Below are 19,007 nucleotides of genomic sequence, written 5' to 3'. Positions count from 1 at the left end.
GGGGAAGCCTGGGGGGATCAGCGGTTGAGCATCTGCCTTGGACCCAGGGCATGACCCCTGGGTCCTGGGATCGAGTCCTGCGTTGGGCTCCCCACAGGGAGCCTCCTTCTCCCTCTGCCTGGGTCTCTGCCTCTCTCTGGGTCTCTCATGAATAAATAAATAAAATCTTAAAAAAAAAAAAAACAGGTCTGGAGGGTGAGCTGGTGATGTCGGTTCTGAACACGCTGCATCGCGGATCCCACCTGAGACACGTGCAAGAACACTCTTACTCTAGAGCCAATACTTGCCACCACTTGATAGCCCCGGTCTGCATGTTTTCTGCAGGCTTCTGGAGGCCTGACTACCGTCCCTTAAAGCAGCTACTATCAATGTCACCACTTCATAAATGGGGATACTGAGGCACAGAAAAGTCAGGAGGGTCGCCCGATGCCGTACAGCTGTCCCAGACGTTGGGGTATAGATGACTGCAGACAGTCTGGATAAAGAGTCTGCTCCTGCTTCCTGAGACGTGTGGGGGTGGAGATGTACCTGGGGGATCACCTGAGCCCTCGATGCACCTGGGGGATCACCTGAACCCTCGACAGGCATAGAGATATGGAGCCGACGGAGGAGTGGGAGAGTGCGGCATACCCGACAGTGGGAAATGAGAGCTCCGCCCGGGCAGGGGCTCCGGCACAGTCTAAGCTACACGGTGTAATGGTCTGAGGTCAGAATAAGTCACAGCCTTCACCCCTCACAGTTGTTTTTCTCGTGATACGAACTTCTAAGAGCCTCCCTCCCGGCAACTCTCAAAGGACCAACACAGCGGAATCCACTGCAGTCATCATGCTGAGCACTGATCCCCAGACCTCATAACTGGGAGGTCTCACTTTCTGTCCACCTTAACCCCCTCCGCTCCCCACGCCCTGGAAGCCACCAGTCTGTTCTCTGCATCTAGGAGCCTGGTGTTTGCTTCTATTTTTTTATTTTTATTTTTTTAAAGAATCAATCGATTGATTGATTGATGATTGATTGATTGGAGAGAGAAGGTGCACGTGCAGGGGGCGGGGGGGAGGGAATCCTGCAGCTGACTCCGCACTGAGTGTGAAGCTGGGTGCAGGTCTCCATCCTACCCACGCTAGGATCATGGCCCGCGCTAAAGTCAAGAGTCAGATGCTTAACTACGCCACCGGGGGCCGCTCTGCTTTTCAGACTCCACGTATACGTAAGATTATACAGTGTTTGCCGTCCTCTGTCTTATTTCCTTAGGCTCAATGCACTCAAGGTCCATCCGTGTTGTCACAAGCAGCCTATGAAATATGCCATTTTTACAACTGCATGATATTCCATCCTGTATACGTGTTATATCTATAATCAATCCATGACATACGAGTGTGTGTGTGTGTGTGGATATATATATATATATTATATATATATATATAATATATATATATTTATATATATATAAAAATCCCACATCTCCATTCATCCATTGATAGATGCTCAAGCTGTTTCCATGTCCTGACTAGCAAAGTGTCGATCTGTAATAATCCAGCAGGACAGACTTCCTGTCTTCCTTTCAAACACAGAGAACTCACATCATCACTCACACATCTTATCAGTCATTATGGACACTTGCCAGAACATGAGGTCAGAAAGTGAAACCTCACACTGCAAAATACAGTGAAATCAGGGTGCAAGAAAGAACACCCTTTACCCACAGCGGGGCCTGCCTGCTAGCACCCAGCGGAAGGGCCATCTCTGCTCAGTAACACTCCGAGTGTTTGGGGGCAGTGGGAAGGATACAGACAAGCACACGGTTTCATATTTTTGATGGAATTATTTCAGGGACAAATAGTGCCAGAAGCAGACACGTTACACGACCTGTATCCAGTTAGCGCGTCAGAAAAATGACTGACAAGACCATTATGGTGTTTAGGACGAGGCAAAGGAAAAGTCATCATCAAGACTAAATAGGGCTAAGCAGAAGAAAACCTGAAAAGGGGAAAAAGGGGGAACTGCTGTCATGGGAGCAAAATGAGATTTCAAGGACTCATCAGGGTCGATTGAACCCACAGGTCAAGAAAGGTAAGTGCTGCAAGTGTCACTTGGACTTAAGGGCGAGAGCCCCTGAGGACAGTTCCAGAGCCGGGATGGCTACCGACGCTGAACCCTGAGAGGTTTAGGAATGAACAGGCTTCGGGAAGTGGAGACCATGCTTCGTGGAGGTCATGTGTGACACGGAGGGATCAATATGGCAGCAGACGGATGAGTGCATGGGAGTGGGGTAGGGGCCCTTTAGCTGGGAGGGACCTGAGCATGCCCAGACCCTGAGCGCAAGGAGGGAAATGCGGGAGAGGCTAGAGATACAGGAAAGAGGTGGTAAGACCCAGGCCGGTGGCACTGGGCTCTTGCATCGCGAGACGGGAAGGAAGGGTGGGTGTGTGCAGAGGACCAAGGAGCTGGGGAGCTACCAGCTGGCTGTTTTTATTGTGTCGATGAAGGAGACAGGAGGTCCCTGGGGGGAAGAGGACAGTCACACACTGGTGCATCTCTAAGCTTCCCCGCCCCCCACCCCCGACCCCTGAAGTCATGGGGCAGGAGATCCAACATGCTCGTCCCCAAAGCCAAGCTGAATTTCATATCCTGAGAAAAGCTCTATGTATCGAACTTCTGCCCTTGACACAGCAATTTGTACAGGAGCCCCCAAGTCAGACAGGACGACTGTTCGTTTTGAAGCCAGAAGCAATTCTGGGACATCACACTTCTCATTACTGCCTTCCATACCAATTAGGGCGCATCTTCAGAAACCTCCAGAGGTCTTCAGGAGTCCAGAGCAGATTTGATCTTGCCTCTTCTATCCTCCCGACTGTTTCCTCCTTTCCCCTCCTCCACATTTATTTATTTATTTATTTATTTATTTATTTATTTATTTATTTATGAATGATAGACATAGAGAGAAAGAGGCAGAGACACAGGCAGAGGGAGAAGCAGGCTCCACGCAGGGAGCCCGACATGGGACTCTATCCCGGGTCTCCATGATCGCGCCCTGGGCCAAAGGCAGGTGCTAAACTGCTGAGCCACTCGGGGATCCCCGTCCTCCACCTTTCTAAACAAGTACCACCAGCAGTAGTTTCCTCCAGCCTAGCGTTGACACGAAAGCCCTTCTCTAGATTCCGCACCTTATAATCTACAAAGAGCCTTCATGTTTTCTGTAATTTGGTCCCGTAGCCATCTCGAGAGTTAGCAGGGAGGGGAGGCATTATTCTCCTCAACATTCAGAAAAAAAAAAAAAAATACGTGACTTGAACATTCAGGACTCAGACTTGTATTGTGACTCCAAAGGCACTTACCTGTTCTACTTACAGCAACTTCGGAACACCCAAAGGAAGGCTCAAGTGTCTGACAGCCTCCGAGTCATTTCAAATTCCCCCGATTATTTAAGGAAGTCTGCATTGTAATTTCAACTCGCTGCCCATCATGAATAGGTCTCATCATCCCTCTCCCAGAGTAAGGAACCTAACTCATCTTGGAAAAGCCACTGATACTGCTCACAGACACCTGGGGATGCATGCACAGCCCTAACCACGGGCGAATCCTGAGTGCCTGCGGGAGGGTGTATACTATTATCATCGAGGCAAAATAACCCTCTTTCGGGTTTCTGCCGAATCGGTGAATCCAAACAAGAAAGCCCTTATATTTCCACTGAGCAAACAAAAATGCTTCCCACTGTACCCGTGCGTATGAGTCTCTTTTTGCAGCTGTAACAAATTACCATAAACTTGGCCTAAAACAACAGAAATTTACCATCTTATGATTCTCAAGGGTCAAAAGTCCAAAATGCTCTCATTGGGTGCAACGGACTGGAATGTTGGTGCCCTTCCCCACCAAATTCATATGCTGAAATCCTAATCCAAATACCTAATATGCTGGAATTTGAAGGTGGGGCCCTTGGGAGAGAATTAGGTCAGGAGAGTAGAGTCTTCACGAACGGGCTTAGTGCCTCACAGGACGAGGTCAGGGAGCGACCAAGTGCTCTTCTTTGCCACGTGAAGTCACAAGGAGAATTAGACTGTCTACAACCTGGGAGAGGGCCCTCACCCAAGCACGCTGGCACCCTAATCTCATTTTTCCAGCCTCCAAACTAAGAGAAATCCGTATTCCGTGTTCATGGCACCCAGTCTCGGGTGATTTGTTACAGCAGCCCAGCTCAGCCACAGGGCTGCGTTTCTTCTGGGAGCTCCAGGGCAAGACCTGCTTCCTTGCTTTTCTGGCCACTAGGAGCTGCGTGCACCCTCTGGATCAAGGCGCCCTTCCAGTAATCGCACGGGCTTGCCCTCTGCCTCCACTGTGACGCTCCCTCCGTCTTGTAGAAGGAGACTTCTCGTTACAGTGATCCTACGCCAATGACTTCGGGTGATCTCCCTGCACAAGACCCTGAGGCACACCTGCAAAGTCCCTTCTGCCGTATACGGTGACGTTCACAGGTGCTGGGAACTGGGAGGCTAAGCCAAGAAAAGGCTGCGCACCGCGGTGAGCTGCGGAGCTACAGGCCTCAGGCCGAGAACGAGACGGTGCTTCTGCCGAGCGAGCCGTGAAGCTGGCAGCAGGTACTCCGGGAGCTCTGCTGTTCCACATCCAGGATCGGTACTTGAGGAAATTGTAAATATTTACAGCTAGTAAGTGGCAGGCTCCTTCAAGGAGTCGGGGACTCTTTGACTCTTACATGTGTTCATATAATCCCTCTCATCTACCTTAAATCAGGCTGGGAATTTTCTGTTCTGATGAACCAAGGCCCCGATTGAAAAAAAAACAAAAACAAAACAAAACAAAACAAAACAAAACAAAAACAAAGAGCTACATCCCCTGCAGAGACCAGTGTGGATCAAGACAGAACCAGGACAACACAGGCCAAAGCGGAGCAGAAAGTAGGCGATGCAGCCGCTAAGTGCTCTCCGTTTGTCTTTAGGGAAAGGAACCATGGTGCGTGACCCCCACTGTGACTCTTTAAGGGCCAGTCTGATACAATAAGCCTAAAGTAACACAGGCAGCACGGTGTTGATTCAGTCTCAAGAAGCATGTCTTCACTTCCTAGAGGGTCTTTCACAGACCCAACCTATGAAGTGAAGAAACCATGGTGCCCAGAGTGCCCCACACCAACCAAGTCGGCTGTCTCCATGGAGAGCTTCTCCCTACCCAGGCTTATTTCTGCCTCGCTGTTACTCTGCACACATAGGTGACACCTGAATCCTATGCATTTGTTGCATGAATGTCCCAGGACTTGGTTTTATGAAACCAACTAAGAAAACCTGTATGTTTCATTTAATATTCCAGACAGCAAACTCCCCTTCCCCTGAATTCCTAAGACTATGTGAAAAACAGAGAAGGCTCTAGCATCGGGCCTGCACATATCAGGCATTCTTTGCATTGCTACTGAGCAACTACATGAAGGCATAAATACGAGGCCTAAATAAACTCTCTTGCCACAGGTCAATCTGAGAAGTCAGCTTGTTGGAAAATAGCATCTAACTCCTCTCAACAAATCTTATGCAAGTTGCGTACAGAGGGAAGCCCTTAGTACCTTAAGTCTGTAGGACCTTTCCATCCTGCATCCATGTCAGGATACAATAGTGGCTGAAGGTGCCGGGGACATGACGACTCAGGTCTGAATTCCGGTCCTAACACTTGCTGGCTGTCTGACCTCGGGGAAGTGGCTTAACCTTTTTAGCTTCCGTTTCTTCATTGCTGACGGTAGGGTGATAATATTTAGTTTGCACAGTTGTTTTGAGCACGTAATGACAGCATATGAAAATGTTCCACAGTTTCTGATGCATCACGACGAGGATGGTGATGGGTGGTGGTGGTGATGACACATCTAGATCCAGCCTCTTGGCTACCCTGCTCCTCCAGGACAAACAAGTTCCCGGCTCCTGGGAGGTCCATGTGTCCCAGGGACACGCCCTCCGCTCACACCTAGACACAGTTTGGCCTCAAGGCATGATCCACTGCCAGGGAGAAGGGGAACAGGAACCTGGGGCTTCCTGCTGGTGTCCCTCTTCCTTTTACCCCTAGCTCTTCTCCTTCTCTTTATCTGCCTCAAGAGTTGACCTAAGACGTCCCTCTTAGGGCCTCAAAGTCTTTTCCACATAGATCTTATTTTAAAGATGGTTACAAAGCTTTAAAAGTAAACTTTTTGATGCAGAAAAGGAGCAAACCAATACACAAAATCCAATCTAATGGATTGTAATTCAGGCAAATTCATGGAAATCGTTATTTTTAAAGACAAAAATTTTTCGCTGCATCCTGTGCCATTCTAACACAGGGTTATTTTTTAAACATTTGCTGTAAGTAACAGAGGGCTATGTGGGCCTGCTCCTACTAACACAGAGAAAAGGTAGAGAAATAGGATTTGGGTTCATAGACAACGTCCCTAGAAGCAAAGCTGTGCCTTGGGTGGTTGCTCTTCTGGAATGAAGGGCCTTCATTGGCCTTTTCCTTGAAGGAAATCCTTAGTTCTGCCTCAATGCCCAAGAGAAGCAAATCAGTAACGGAACCACCTTTCTTACCCTGGTACACGATCAGCCCTCCAGTATGCTTTGACGAGATGATTACCTGGGAGAGGGGCAAGTTTTCATGACCTCTTTACAGCTTCTTACAGTTAAATATATATAATATATATTATATATATTTATAATATATATTTATAACAATAATATATATTAAAAATAAATATATATTAAGTATATTTATATATACATTTATGACAATACATTTGAACATGAAAAGACTAGGGAATGTCTACAAATCACCTCTATTTTGTCTTCGTTCACTAGAAAGAACTAAACTCAGGAGGCAAAGAACAGTTTTATGTGATTTGCACACCTGATGCTCTTACAGTATCCAAAAAACATGACAAGAGCTTTCTCCTTCTAACTGTAATTTCTTCTAAAACCTGCATTGCAACCATATCACAAATGCCAACCCTCAGGAATAAAGGTAAGAGGAGAAAAAAAATTTGGTTTTAATATAAGCCCCAGAAAACTGTGAATCAATACCAATTGCTAATTCTTTTTGCAATGATACAGTCCATTGTTCAAATTCTCTGGCAGGGCACCTGGGTGGCTCAATCGAAATTCTTTCTCTGGCTTTTCATTTATATTTTTCTTCCTTTGCAAAGTTTGAAAAAGAGAGAGAGAGAGATGAGGTGTACATAATTTTAGCAAGACAGTCAATCTTTCCAGCGAAGTCTGACATACTAGATAAGATCAGGAAACAGTAGTTTTCTCTACTAGGAAAAATGTTCTTTCAAAACTATGAATGAAATGCAAGACAGCTTCTATAGCCTTCAACTCAACCTTTGAGTAAAGAGTCACAGTCCCTGACCTATGGCCTGTGCAGGACACAAGTCTGGGCGCTCCTGAAGATGCCCGTTTCCCTTCCCTTGAAGCGTGCCTTAATGGCCGTTTGCCTTTAGAAAGCCTCTCCTTCCTATGGAAAGCCAACCAACACACACCCCACTTTTTATTCCTGCTTTGTGAAATCCTCTGTGAAACAAAACAGATTATGAAAGTGGCTCAGGGAAAACCACAAGTTACCACCGTCAAGAGCGTCTCTTCTCACCCTAGCACATTCCTGTGACAGGGCACAAAGACCCCACCCAGACCATCAGGTGCCTCGCTGAACAGACCCCGCGTGGCCCCATGGAGACCCGGAGAACTGATGAAGTAGGAAGAGGAAATCTTGACCCCAACAGGCATTGAGTAACACACAAAGCAGAAGTCAAACAGGGTCTCTAAGGTGGGCGTGGAAGTGCTCTGCATAGTAAGACGGTGTCGGAGGGTAAGACCGTCCTTATGCTGAACTAAAGGCACCGGTGAATGTCCTTTCATACCCCAAACTGCCACCTCCAAAGTCTTTGTCCCCCACTCATTACTGAAGAAGTAGCTGTTCACCTGACACCACACAGCGTCCACCAGCCAAGGTCGTGAGCATCTTAGCAACTCTGCCATCCAAGCAGCTAGGAAGAGGCTACATCCTCACGATCAACATCGAACACCAAAGCTTTGGTTTCTTTTATTACCCTTACTCCTTCAAGCCCATGAGCGGAAACTGCTACTTACTTATTTTATAGTTATTCATTCAGCTTCTAAAACTTAGATAAGCACCTTTGTACACTGTGTTTTTTTCTCTTTAACCATTGATTTCCCAAAAGGCAGGTGAGCAGTAACTGCGGCTCCGCGAGACCAGCCACTTGCCTCCCAACTTGCCTCAGTGGCTCATTCAGTTCTCCTAACAGCATAGAGGGAACGTCCTCTCTGACAGGGGTGCAGACAGGAAGACCTGGGACGTGTTCTGCAAAGAGGAGCGCACACCTGACTCTACAGACTTTTGGCAAAAGAGGAAAAAAAACGCAAAAAGCGACAGTAAGGAAAAACACGTTCAAAGTTCCCAAAGCCATTTCCAGTTACGAAGAAATGACGTGCCTAAAAGCACGTCGGGGAAGGCCCGAGAGAGGCTGAAATGTTTAGCCACGTGGCCTCGGAGGGAGGCGCGGTACTCACTGTCTGATGGCTTCTGTCGCAGTAACGCAGCCCAAAGTAGTCGATCTCCACCAGGTTTACGTGACGGAACACGTGGTCGAGGACGACGGAGCCTTTCGTTGACTTCTGCAAAAATAATCCACAGTCTTAGTTTCTCCAAAGACGCGGGCCGCGGTCCCTACCAGCTCGTCCTCTATTAGCTGCACCCGCGGTTCCTTCGGTTCTGCCTCGATTACAAAGCAAAGTAGGGTTTCACATAAAGTGTATTAAAGAAATTCCCTTGAAAAATTATTTTTAAATTGCAGTAGGTTTTTAATTAACATAAGCTTTTTTCCTTAGGAGATTGTAAATTATCTTCAGGACAAATTTCTCTTAATAAAGACAATCTCTTATGTGAAGAGCATCTGATGGATTCCTCAAAACCCACTCACTGTGGTTAAAATCCCACAGTTCTTTCGATTTAAAGACCAGTTTTCACCTACTGCTGTTACTCTCACAATTAACACAGCAGAGACGCAGAATTAAAATAACAATAGCTACGGCTTTTATTTTTAACCCATAGCTAAAAAGTGGCCGAAGTTAACGTCCTGAGAAGCCCTGGTGAAGAAATCCTACTTTATCTCCTGCATGTAAGCACGGATACAAAGGGAACATCCCCCGGCTGCTGGCCAAGAGCCAATAGGTTAACTCCCAGTGACGGCATATTACCTGGCCAGCGGACTAGGGGTCGCACAGGTATGACTGGAGGGAGAGAAGGCCCGAGAAATCACACATGGTGTCAGCGAAGCAGGCCTTCCCCAGGGAGTCACCAACATGCACTTGCTCACCCCCGGGGAGTACCTGGCCCGGCACTGCTTCTAGAAAATTGATTTGAGATGTAAGGGCAATGTCTGGACTAAAGGCCTCATCGTACGGCTAAGAGGTGATGGAAGCAGATGCTGGTGACAAATCCCAGAGGTGTTTGTGTTCTCTGCTCAGTCCCCGTGGTGAAACCTCATCAGGGTCTTCCTCACACTCCGCTAGACAATTCACAGAGGCCCCGCCACGACGGACCTCTGGTTTGGGACGTGTATCCCTGAAGCAGCAGTGCCACGCACGGGACCTGTCTCTGTGCTCATGTCCTCCCGTGACGAGCCAGGTCCACGACTGGATGGGACAGCACTCTGAGGGTGCCACACTCCGGGTTACAGTGGGCGCTGCCAAGAAGGCCATTACGATATGTGCCACAGAGGTCCATTTGCCCACCTTTGCCCAGACCAGGTCGAGCGACACTTCCCTAGCTGAGTGAACGAGGAAGAGGGGAGAGGGTGACTCCTGACGTGCACTTTCCTGATACCCATCCGAGTGCCCCACCACCCGCTTTCCAACCAGCTGCATCTCTGAGCCCTTGGCCAGGCAGTCTCTAACTTGGCGTCTATGACAAACTCTCCTAAGCACTTATGATACCTGTACTGGTTTTATTTTTTAATATTTATTTATTTATTTTAGAAAGAGAGCGAGCGGGAGGGGCAGAGGGAGAGGGGGAGAGAATCCCAAGCAGGCCCCATGCCCAGTGCAGAGCCAGAGGCGGGGCTCGGTCTCACGACCCTGAGATCCAGACCTGAGCTTAACCGACTGAGCCACCCAGGCACCCCTGTGCGACTTCATTTGGTGTCGTTAGCTCTTCATTCTATCTGTAAATTATTTTTGTGCTGGGATAAGGGCCTTTGTTTCCAAACAGACATTTTACTGAAAAGGTCGTCATTTCTCTTTTGATGTGATAAAAACTTCATCATCTACTAAATTAGCCCTTACTCTACCCCATGGATTATTCCTGAACCAATCCTCCAAGATTTGAATGATTCGGTTATAATGTAGTAGTGGTGGAAGGGGAGGTGGGCGGGGGGTGGGGGTGACTGGGTGACAGGCACTGAGGGGGGCACTTGACGGGATGAGCACTGGGTGTTATTCTGTATGTTGGCAAATTGAACACCAATAAAAAATAAATTTATAAAAATAAAAAAAATAATGTAGTTTGTTGGTATCCACCTTTCTTTCCTAAAATTGTCTTTGCAAATTCTTAGACAATTTCTCTATTAGTAGAAGTTTAGAACCAGGTTGCTATTTTCTTAAGTTTTTATTTAAATTCCAGTATAATTAACATACAGTGTTATATTAGTTTCAGGTGCATAATACAGTGATCCAACGCTTGCAACACTGGGTGCTCATCACAACAGGTGCCCTCCTTCATCCCCATCACTTATTCCCCCCACCCCTCCTCCCACCTCCCCTCTGGTGACCATCCATTTGTTCTCTATAGTTAAGAGTCTATTCCTTGATTTGTCCCTCTTTCTTATTTTTTTCCTTTTGCTAGTTCTGTTTCTTAAATTCCACATATGAGTGAAGTCCTATGGTATTTGTCTTTCTCTGCCTAACTTATTTTACTTAACAGTGTTCTCTAGATCCTTCCATGTTGTTGCAAATGGCAAGGTTTCGTTCTTTTTTTTTTATGATAGTCACAGAGAGAGAGAGAGAGAGAGAGAGAGAGAGGCAGAGACACAGGCAGAGGGAGAAGCAGGCTCCATGCACTGGGAGCCCGACGTGGGATTCGATCCCAGGTCTCCAGGATCGTGCCCTGGGCCAAAGGCAGGCGCCAAACCGCTGCGCTACCCAGGGATCCCCGGTTTCGTTCTTTTTTATGGCTGGATAATACTCCGCTGTAGGGGAGCCTGGGTGGCTCAGTCGGTCGAACATCCATCCAAATCTTGATTTGGGCTCAGGTCATGATCTCAGAGTCCTGAGATCGAGCCCCATGTTGGCCTCTGCACTCAGCAGGGAGTCTGCTGGAGGTTCTTTCTTTCCCATCCTTCCTCAAATAAATAAATAAATAAATAAATATTTTAAAAAATATTTCAGGGCACCTGCGTGCAGTTAAGTCAGTTAAGCCTAGCTCTTGATTTCAGCTCAGGTCACAATCTCAGGGTTGTGAGATCAAGCCCCACATCAGGCTCCACGCCGGGGCATGGAGCCTACCTAAGATTTGCTCCCTCCCCCTTCCACAGCTCTCCCCCCTTAAAAAATTCCACTGTATATTGATACAGCACCTCTTCTTTCTCCATTCATCAATTGGTGGACACTTGGGTTGTTTCCATAGTTTGGCTATTGTAAATAATGCTGCTGGAAACAACAGGGGTTCTTCTGTGCCTTTGAACTAGTGTTTTTGTACTGTTTGAGTAAATAGTGCAATTGCTGGGTCGTAGGGTTGCTCTATTTTTAACTCTTTGAGGACCCTCCACACTGTTCTCCAGAGTGGCTGCACCAGTTCGCATGCCCACCAGCAGTGTAAGAGGGCTCCTCTTTCGCCACATCCTCACCAACACCTGTTGTTTCTTGTGTTGTTGATTTTGGCCATTCTGACAGGTGTCAGGTGACAGCTCATTGTGGTTGCGGTTTGTATTCCCCTGATGCGTCTGTTGGCCGTCTGTAGGTCTTCTTTGGAGATATGGCCGTTCAGGTCTTCTGTCCCTTTTTAAATTAGATTTCTTTTTTTCAAGTTGTAGAAGTTCTTTATATATTTTGGATACTAATCCCTTATCAGATATGTCATCTGCAAATACCATCTCCCATTCTGCGGGTTGCCTTTTAGTCATGTTGTTTCCTTCACTGTGCGGAAGTTTTTATTTTCATATAGTCCCATCAGTTGATTTGTGCTTTTGCTTTCCTTGCCTCTGGAAACATATCTAGAAAGAAGTTGCTACAGCCAAGGTCAAAGAGGCTACTGCCTGTGTTTCAGGTCTCAGATTTAGGTCTTTAATCCATTTTTAAATTATTTTTGTGTGTGGTGTAAGAAAGTCATCCAGTTTCATTCTTCTGCATGTGGCTGTCCTGTTTTCCCAGTACCATTTGTTGAAGAGACTATCTTTTTTCCATTGGATATTCTTTCCTACTTTATCAAATATTAATTGGCCATATAATTGTGGGTTTTTTCTGGGTTTTCTATTCTGTTCCACTGATCTATGTGTCTATGTTCCAGTACCATACTGCTTTTATTACTCTAGCTCTATAATATAACTTAAGGTCCAGAGTCATAATGCTCCAGCTTTGCCCTGCTTTTTCAAGATTGCTTTGGCTATTTGGGGTCTTTAATGGTTCTTCCCCAGAGCCTTCAAACAAGCACTCCGACAACCAACACCTTGATTTTGACCTTCTGAAATTAAACACAGAACACCCAGCCACGCTAACCTGGATTTCTGACCTACAGAATGGTAAGATAACAAATGGGGGTAGATTTCAGCTACCAATTTGTAGAAATTTGTTATGCAGCAACAGAAAACTAATAAAAGTTTATTCTTAGCTATTTTATAGTTTTATTGTTGTTACACTTTCTGATTTCCAATATATTAACAGCTAATTATTCCATATTGGTCTATTTCATAGCCATCATCCTAAACTTGTATCGGTGAGAAGAATTTGTCTGTGGAATCTTTTTAGTTAACCAAATTTTCTACAAATAGTAAGTTGTTCTAGTTCTTTCTTTTCCAAATTCCTCCTCCATATTTCTTCCTTTTTCTTACTGCATTAGCTGGGGCCTCAATAGGATGACTGGGATGACTGGTAGTTGTGAGAACAATAATTGCAATCTTCTTCCTGACTTTAATGCAACTGCTTCTAAAATTTCATCACTAAGTATACTGGCTGCTATGTATCCCTTGTATATACTCTTTATCAAATAGAAGGTTCCTTTTATTCCTACTTTCTAGGGTTTTGTTTTTGTTTTGTTTTATTCTGTTTTGATTTTTAATTAAGAATGGTTGATAATTTTATCAAGTCATTTATGGGAATCTGGAAAGACAATAAATCTTGTAATATCCATGAGTTACATTAAAATAATTTCTTTTTTTAAGATTTTATTTGTTCATGAGAGAGAGAGAGAGAGAGAGAGAGAGGCAGAGACACAGGCCGAGGGAGAAGCAGGCTCCACACAGGGAGCCTGATGTGGGACTCGATCCCGGGTCTCCAGGATCAGGCTCTGGGCTAAACCGCTGAGCCACCCGGGCTGCCCTAAAAGAATTTCTAATGTCAAATATTCTTCATAAAGAATTTTCCAGTTTAATTCTTTTGTTCTAGTTATGTAATATCAAACCTGTTCCCTATTTGGAAAGAAGCCTAATCATGTGAGTCTTGGCAAATGCAAGAAACAGACTCCATTCCACAACTCGCAGCAGCTGAGCCACAGCACATGACCTGGTTTCAGCCAAGGACTCTGATTTCTGAGCAATTGATGCAAAGACAGAGGAAAAGACTTGAGAATGCAATTCCCGACACTGGTTCCCACTGGTAGGGTGTCCATCGGCAGAGGCATGCGGAGATGAAATCAAATGGGATAGACAGTAGTGATGACTGATGCCTAAGCCAGGTTTCCCAGCATTCTTGAGGTACTAAATAAAGGGAAGCAGCCAGGCAGTCCACCAGCGTCCCTTCCCTTGCCCCACAGGAGCACTGATTGTGTACATTTGGACCTAAAAGCCATGCCGGGGTCCTCAGTAAAAATCCTAAGAATACAGAAAACTGGGTCCAATGGTATACTAAAAATATCATGAAGACTAACAGTTTCTCGTAGGAATGGAAGTGCAACAGGCAGATCCCCTGGTTGCCAACAGTAGCAGTTGACGCTAAGTAGCCACAGGAGGAGTTCACTGCAAAGACCCTGGTTATCTCACAGTCTCCATGGGCCACCCTGATGGTCGCTTGGGTCTCCTCCTCCTGCCAATACAGCTCCAAACGGTAAGCACGGAGCCACCCTTCATCCATCGCCACCTCCCTCCTGTGATCCTCCTGCACATATTTTGGGCTCCAGTCTTCACCTACAATTGTTTCCTATTTGCCTTTTGCCTCAGGAATTTATTTTTAAGATTTTATTTATCCATGAGTGACACACACAGAGAGAGAGAGAGAGAGAGGCAAAGACACAGGCAGAGGGAGAAGCAGGCTCCATGCAGGGAGCCTGAGGTGGGACTCGATTCAGGGCTCCGGAATCACACCCTGGGCTGCAGGCAGACGCTCAATCGCTGAGCCACCCAGGTGTCCCTGGGAATTTTTTTTTTAAACCACTTCTGGCTGACTGAGATCTGCCTTTTTTATCTTTCAGGCTGTTGCGGAAAATGCATGCCTATCTTCCAAAATATTTCTGGAAGGCTGACATACGAGCTAGAGTTCCGTCTCCATCTAATCTCTCCTCTGGATCTGTCCTCCTATCCAGGCGCAGACAGGAACAGATAGAGTAACTAGAGCAAGTAGAGCAGCACAACTCCACTGAATTCCTCTAACCCAAGCAGGGGGAAATGGGCTTCATGCACAGAAGAGGAATGAATTGCCTTGAAATTTCAGCATTGAAATGGGGCAGAGTTTTTAGAAAAAAAAAATATGTGTGTGTACATATATATAAATACATAAATCAAGGCCATCTTCATGAAAAACACATTATGCCTATAATCCCACAAAAATGTTCGTTTCTTCATACATATAAATCTGTTTATAAAGCATAAATAATAGTCTACACATACCAAAGAAAGCTTGGAAAACCAGCTTAGCAGTTTGGGAAGTACACGGAAATAGCAGAAGTTTTGTGCACAGAAGGAATCACCATTTGCCAAAACCATCCCTCCAAAAATATCAGAACATAGTCTGTCGATCCTCTCTAACAGTTTTGTGTTTGTGCAGAATCTGGTGCTGAAACTTCTTTACAACGGTCACCCTTCAGCTCCTCGTTGTCCTCTACGGAGAACCCCCAGGGAAGCATGCAGGGCCACACAACGAGTCCAGAGCTGATCTACAAAGAAACGCCACTATCTCCTGATCCCCCCTGTATGTTGTGCAGCGACACAGGAACCTGGAGCAGAGGCGGGTGGACCTCAGAAATGCTACACTTCGGTCGCCACCTCTGGCACATGTGCACGTGAAGACCACCTCCCGTACCGTGACATGACGTGGGTCCAGCCATGAGCGCCAGCAACCGACGGGCCGCCAGCCTAGGGGGTCCACGTCACCAGCTCCCATTTCTCCCAGTCCTGCCCTAACTGGCCACTGCCAATCACCCTGGCTCCAATTTGTATTCCATTATTTATGCCTCCTGCTCTTATGGGTAATTGTACTCTTCCCGTAGATTCTTCGCAGAGGTTGCCCGTGGCCTGTATTTTGCAGCTGAGACTGATGGCCTTCCGGTTCAGAAGAAGCCATCCTTGAACAGAGAAGTTAAGACACGACAGAGAACAGACGTGGGGGCCAAAGCAAGAGCTAGAACACTGGGCAGGGAGCGGGCCAACTGCAGGACTTATCTCTAGAAAAGGACACCACCACCCATGATGCGATGAAAGGGCCGTGAGATACGGATTGAGCACCCGTCCCATGCCAGCAAGCGCTTAGGCCCCGGCGATGGGAGCAGCGCGCTAAGGAACGTCGGAGAACAGGATGCGCCCAGAACGTGATACAAAGCACGCCAGTGAGGGAAGCAGGTCCTCAACCGGTGGAACCTTGGGGAAGTCCTGGGGCTATGCAGTAACTAAGAAACTCCTAGAAAGTGGGACAAAGGAGGACTTGGTTATCAAGCTTTTTCACACATTTGATTAGTTACCATGCACGCATTCTACTTGCATTAAAATAGGCTTTAAAAGAAAAAGGATGCCAAGTGGAAACTAGTCATTACCTGCTTTTGTTCACAGAGGTAGCTGTTCCACCGACTCGGCTGATGTAGTGTGAGGCGTTAAGGAGGGAAAAGGTACAGAGCTGACCGGGGATGCGGTGTTGAGCGTCAATGTTGGGTTTTTTTTGTTGTTGGTTTTTTTTTTTTTTAAGATTTTATTTATTTATTAATGAGAGACAGAGACACTGGCCAAGGGAGAAGCAGGCTCCATGCAGGGAGCCCGACGTGGGACTCGATCCGGGGTCTCCAGGATCACACCCTGGGCTGAAGGCGGCGCTAAACTGATAGCCACCTGGGCTGCCCTATGGTGACGTTTATAGATGAATAATTCACACTTTCCATCCACCCCAAAAAAGCTACTTTCAGCCTTTTTGACCTGACTTCTTCCCGAGCTCTCTGGGCAGGTAGCCCCAGTCAGTAGAGACCAACGCGTACCCCTGTGGAGGCTACACATCCCCAAAGTCCCTAAAACACCGAGCCATGGGGCTTCACTCCTATGTCAGATGGGTTAGTTTCATTTTAAGTTTAAAGAAAATTTTTTTCTTCACTTTACACCTCTTTGAGTACTTGGCAAAAAGAAAAAGAAGCCAAGAACGGGATCGTGTTTAGCACCATCAGTTTTTTGGGTTTTTTTTTTTTTTTTTTTTTTCTGATCATTTCTAGAAGTCTTACCGAAATGAGAAACTCATCAAGATGCTACAAAGTAAGATAAAACTGCGATCACAGCACTCCGCGACAGGTCCGGGAACTTCCACAAAGACGAATAAATTCACAGCGTGGGCTCAGGCACGTGATGGAGCTCGCCAAGCAAGACTCGAGAGAATGAACCGAGCGGCAACACAGCTATCAAGAAAGGAAGCGGCTTGCCTGGAATCTCTCTCCTGCCCTGGCGTCCTCAAAACCCCGCTGAATCCTTCAAGATCCAGTTCAGATGTCACCACCCCCACGAAGCCCCTCTTTATCTCCTCAACCTTGGGCCTCTCCCTCCACCCAACCTCTCATGCTTGCCTGCCTCTGAGGCTTAAACTATTCTCTGCCTTTATTAAAGCTACTGCATGCTTCTCTTCACTTTCCTAATAATATTTATACATTTTGAAGGCAGGGGCTGAGGACACACTCCCTTTCCACGCAGTTCAAGAACTGACGCATGGTAAGAACTCCCTAAAAACTCTTTGAGTGACCAGTCGGAGCCAACAACCAAGAAGAGGGCCGGGAAGGGCTGGGGACGTGGCGGCCTGTGACTCCACCTCGGTCCTGTCCGTCATGAAGACTGCTATCTTCCCGACCAGTCACACCTACGAAGGCAAGAGATGGATGGATTCACTTATCCTGACCTCGTTGCTCAGCTAAGTCAAAGCTGCACGGTTTACTTTTAGTCCAACATTTGTTTCAGTGTCGTGTAATTCCAACAAACTCAATGGACTCCAAAGGCAGTGTAAGAAGGAAGTCTTAGATTTGAAATTTATAAGCGATGGCAAAATACAGGGGCCCTGTTTACACTTTTATATAAAAATCTTATACAGAAATATATATTTTTCTTTATGCAATAAAATAAATATGACAGGTTTTTTGTTTTTCTATCATAAGGAAGTCGAAAGAGATTGGATTGGAGGCAGAGAACGAAGAAAATGAAGAAAAGAAGGACCTGGCTTTTTCCAACTCCATTCGGGAAAAAATTCACTTACTCTTACAAGATATTAACTTAGTTTTCAAATAGAGTAAATGCCTGTGACATATTTCTGGATTGTGGGTTAGATGCCACTTAAATCTCAGCAAATAGAGACAGATTACTTTTATTACTGACACACCAGCAGCATTCTGGAAAGAACAGAGCTACCAGAGGCTTAAAATCTTGAGAAAGACTCCCAAACAGGACACGTTTCCTTGGAAAATACCATGAGTGAGGCTTTCAGCCAGAACAAAGAATTCTTCCAATGAGTAATAACACCTTTGCAGATTAACATGACATTACAAACCAGAAGGGCAGGTTTTTACCAGCTGCACAGAATGATAACTACTGCATTTCAGGCAGTTTGCTCCTTCACAAAGGAGAAATGAACCCTTTAAAAAATTCTTTAATGTTACGCCTTTAGAAATGCACTATATTCTTATTTAGTGTTTTTAACATAACGTGTTCCAGGTTCTGTGGGAAAACATAAACCAAGTTACCGTTCTTAGCTTTCTTTTTTTTTTTTTTTTTTTTTTTTTCCAGTTCAGGCCTGTTAGGATAAGGTAAAGTGGGAGCATGGGGGAGAGATCCTCAGGCACCACTATACCTGCTTCTCAGACCAAGGACTGTTAACCCCCATCTGACGGGTTTTGATTAAGAGTCACCTTTACCCTGTAAGTGACGAATCTAGAAGGAAAAATCCCTTTTAGTCATCTAAAAGTAAAATGTTTAGAGACGCCCGGGCGGCTCTGCAGTGGGGCGCCTGCCTTTGGCCCAGGGCATGACCCCGGGGTCCCGGGATGGAGTCCCGTGTTGGGCCCCCTGCGTGGGGCCTGCTTCTCCCTCGGTCTGTGTCCCTGCCTCTCTCTGTGTGTTGCTCATGGATAAATAAAAGAATAAAATCATTTTTGAAAAAAAAAGTAAAATGTCTGTTCCTTAAGGTGCTACGTCTGTTTTCCACACAACCAAGTTTGTCGGCAGCGCTCACTGCTCTGGGGCGGCCCGCGGCCTAGGGCCCTGTGCACCGGGGAGCTCGCGGCCTGGGGCAGGGCTGCATGTGCCCCCCCCACCCCCGGCTGCCTGAGGCCTCCGTCCTCCCCTCGCCGCCTCTCCAGACGGCCTCCCTCCCTGGAAGCACAGC

The 19,007-nt window shown here is 46.4% G+C and overlaps 1 protein-coding gene and 1 long non-coding RNA gene across 6 annotated transcripts in view; one reads left to right on the top strand and one right to left on the bottom strand.

The window, feature by feature from the left end:
- EPB41L4A (erythrocyte membrane protein band 4.1 like 4A) overlaps positions 1-19,007 on the bottom strand; it is a 180,716-nt gene that overhangs the window by 98,546 nt on the left and 63,163 nt on the right. Inside the window, exon 2 of the mRNA XM_025438026.3 lies at positions 8,541-8,645. Coding sequence (XP_025293811.1) covers positions 8,541-8,645 — 105 coding nt within the window. The remainder of the gene's footprint in view (positions 1-8,540; positions 8,646-19,007) is intronic.
- LOC112653763 (uncharacterized) overlaps positions 1-19,007 on the top strand; it is a 32,284-nt gene that overhangs the window by 9,177 nt on the left and 4,100 nt on the right. The window contains exons 2-5 of one of the 5 annotated variants that reach the window (XR_003132502.3): positions 6,813-6,975; positions 12,936-13,011; positions 14,119-14,282; positions 15,219-18,973. This is a non-coding gene — a long non-coding RNA (uncharacterized LOC112653763). Of the gene's footprint in view, positions 1-6,812; positions 9,255-12,935; positions 13,012-14,108; positions 14,283-15,218; positions 18,974-19,007 lie in introns of those variants that run through there. The other 4 variants (XR_003132501.3, XR_007409503.1, XR_007409505.1 and 1 more) reach the window with 4 other exon arrangements.

This window comes from Canis lupus, chromosome 3, assembly GCF_003254725.2.
Source record: "Canis lupus dingo isolate Sandy chromosome 3, ASM325472v2, whole genome shotgun sequence".
Taxonomy (NCBI): domain Eukaryota; kingdom Metazoa; phylum Chordata; class Mammalia; order Carnivora; family Canidae; genus Canis; species Canis lupus.
The sequence above is the reverse complement of the archived record's forward strand: the minus strand, read 5'-3'. Positions and strand labels throughout refer to the sequence as shown.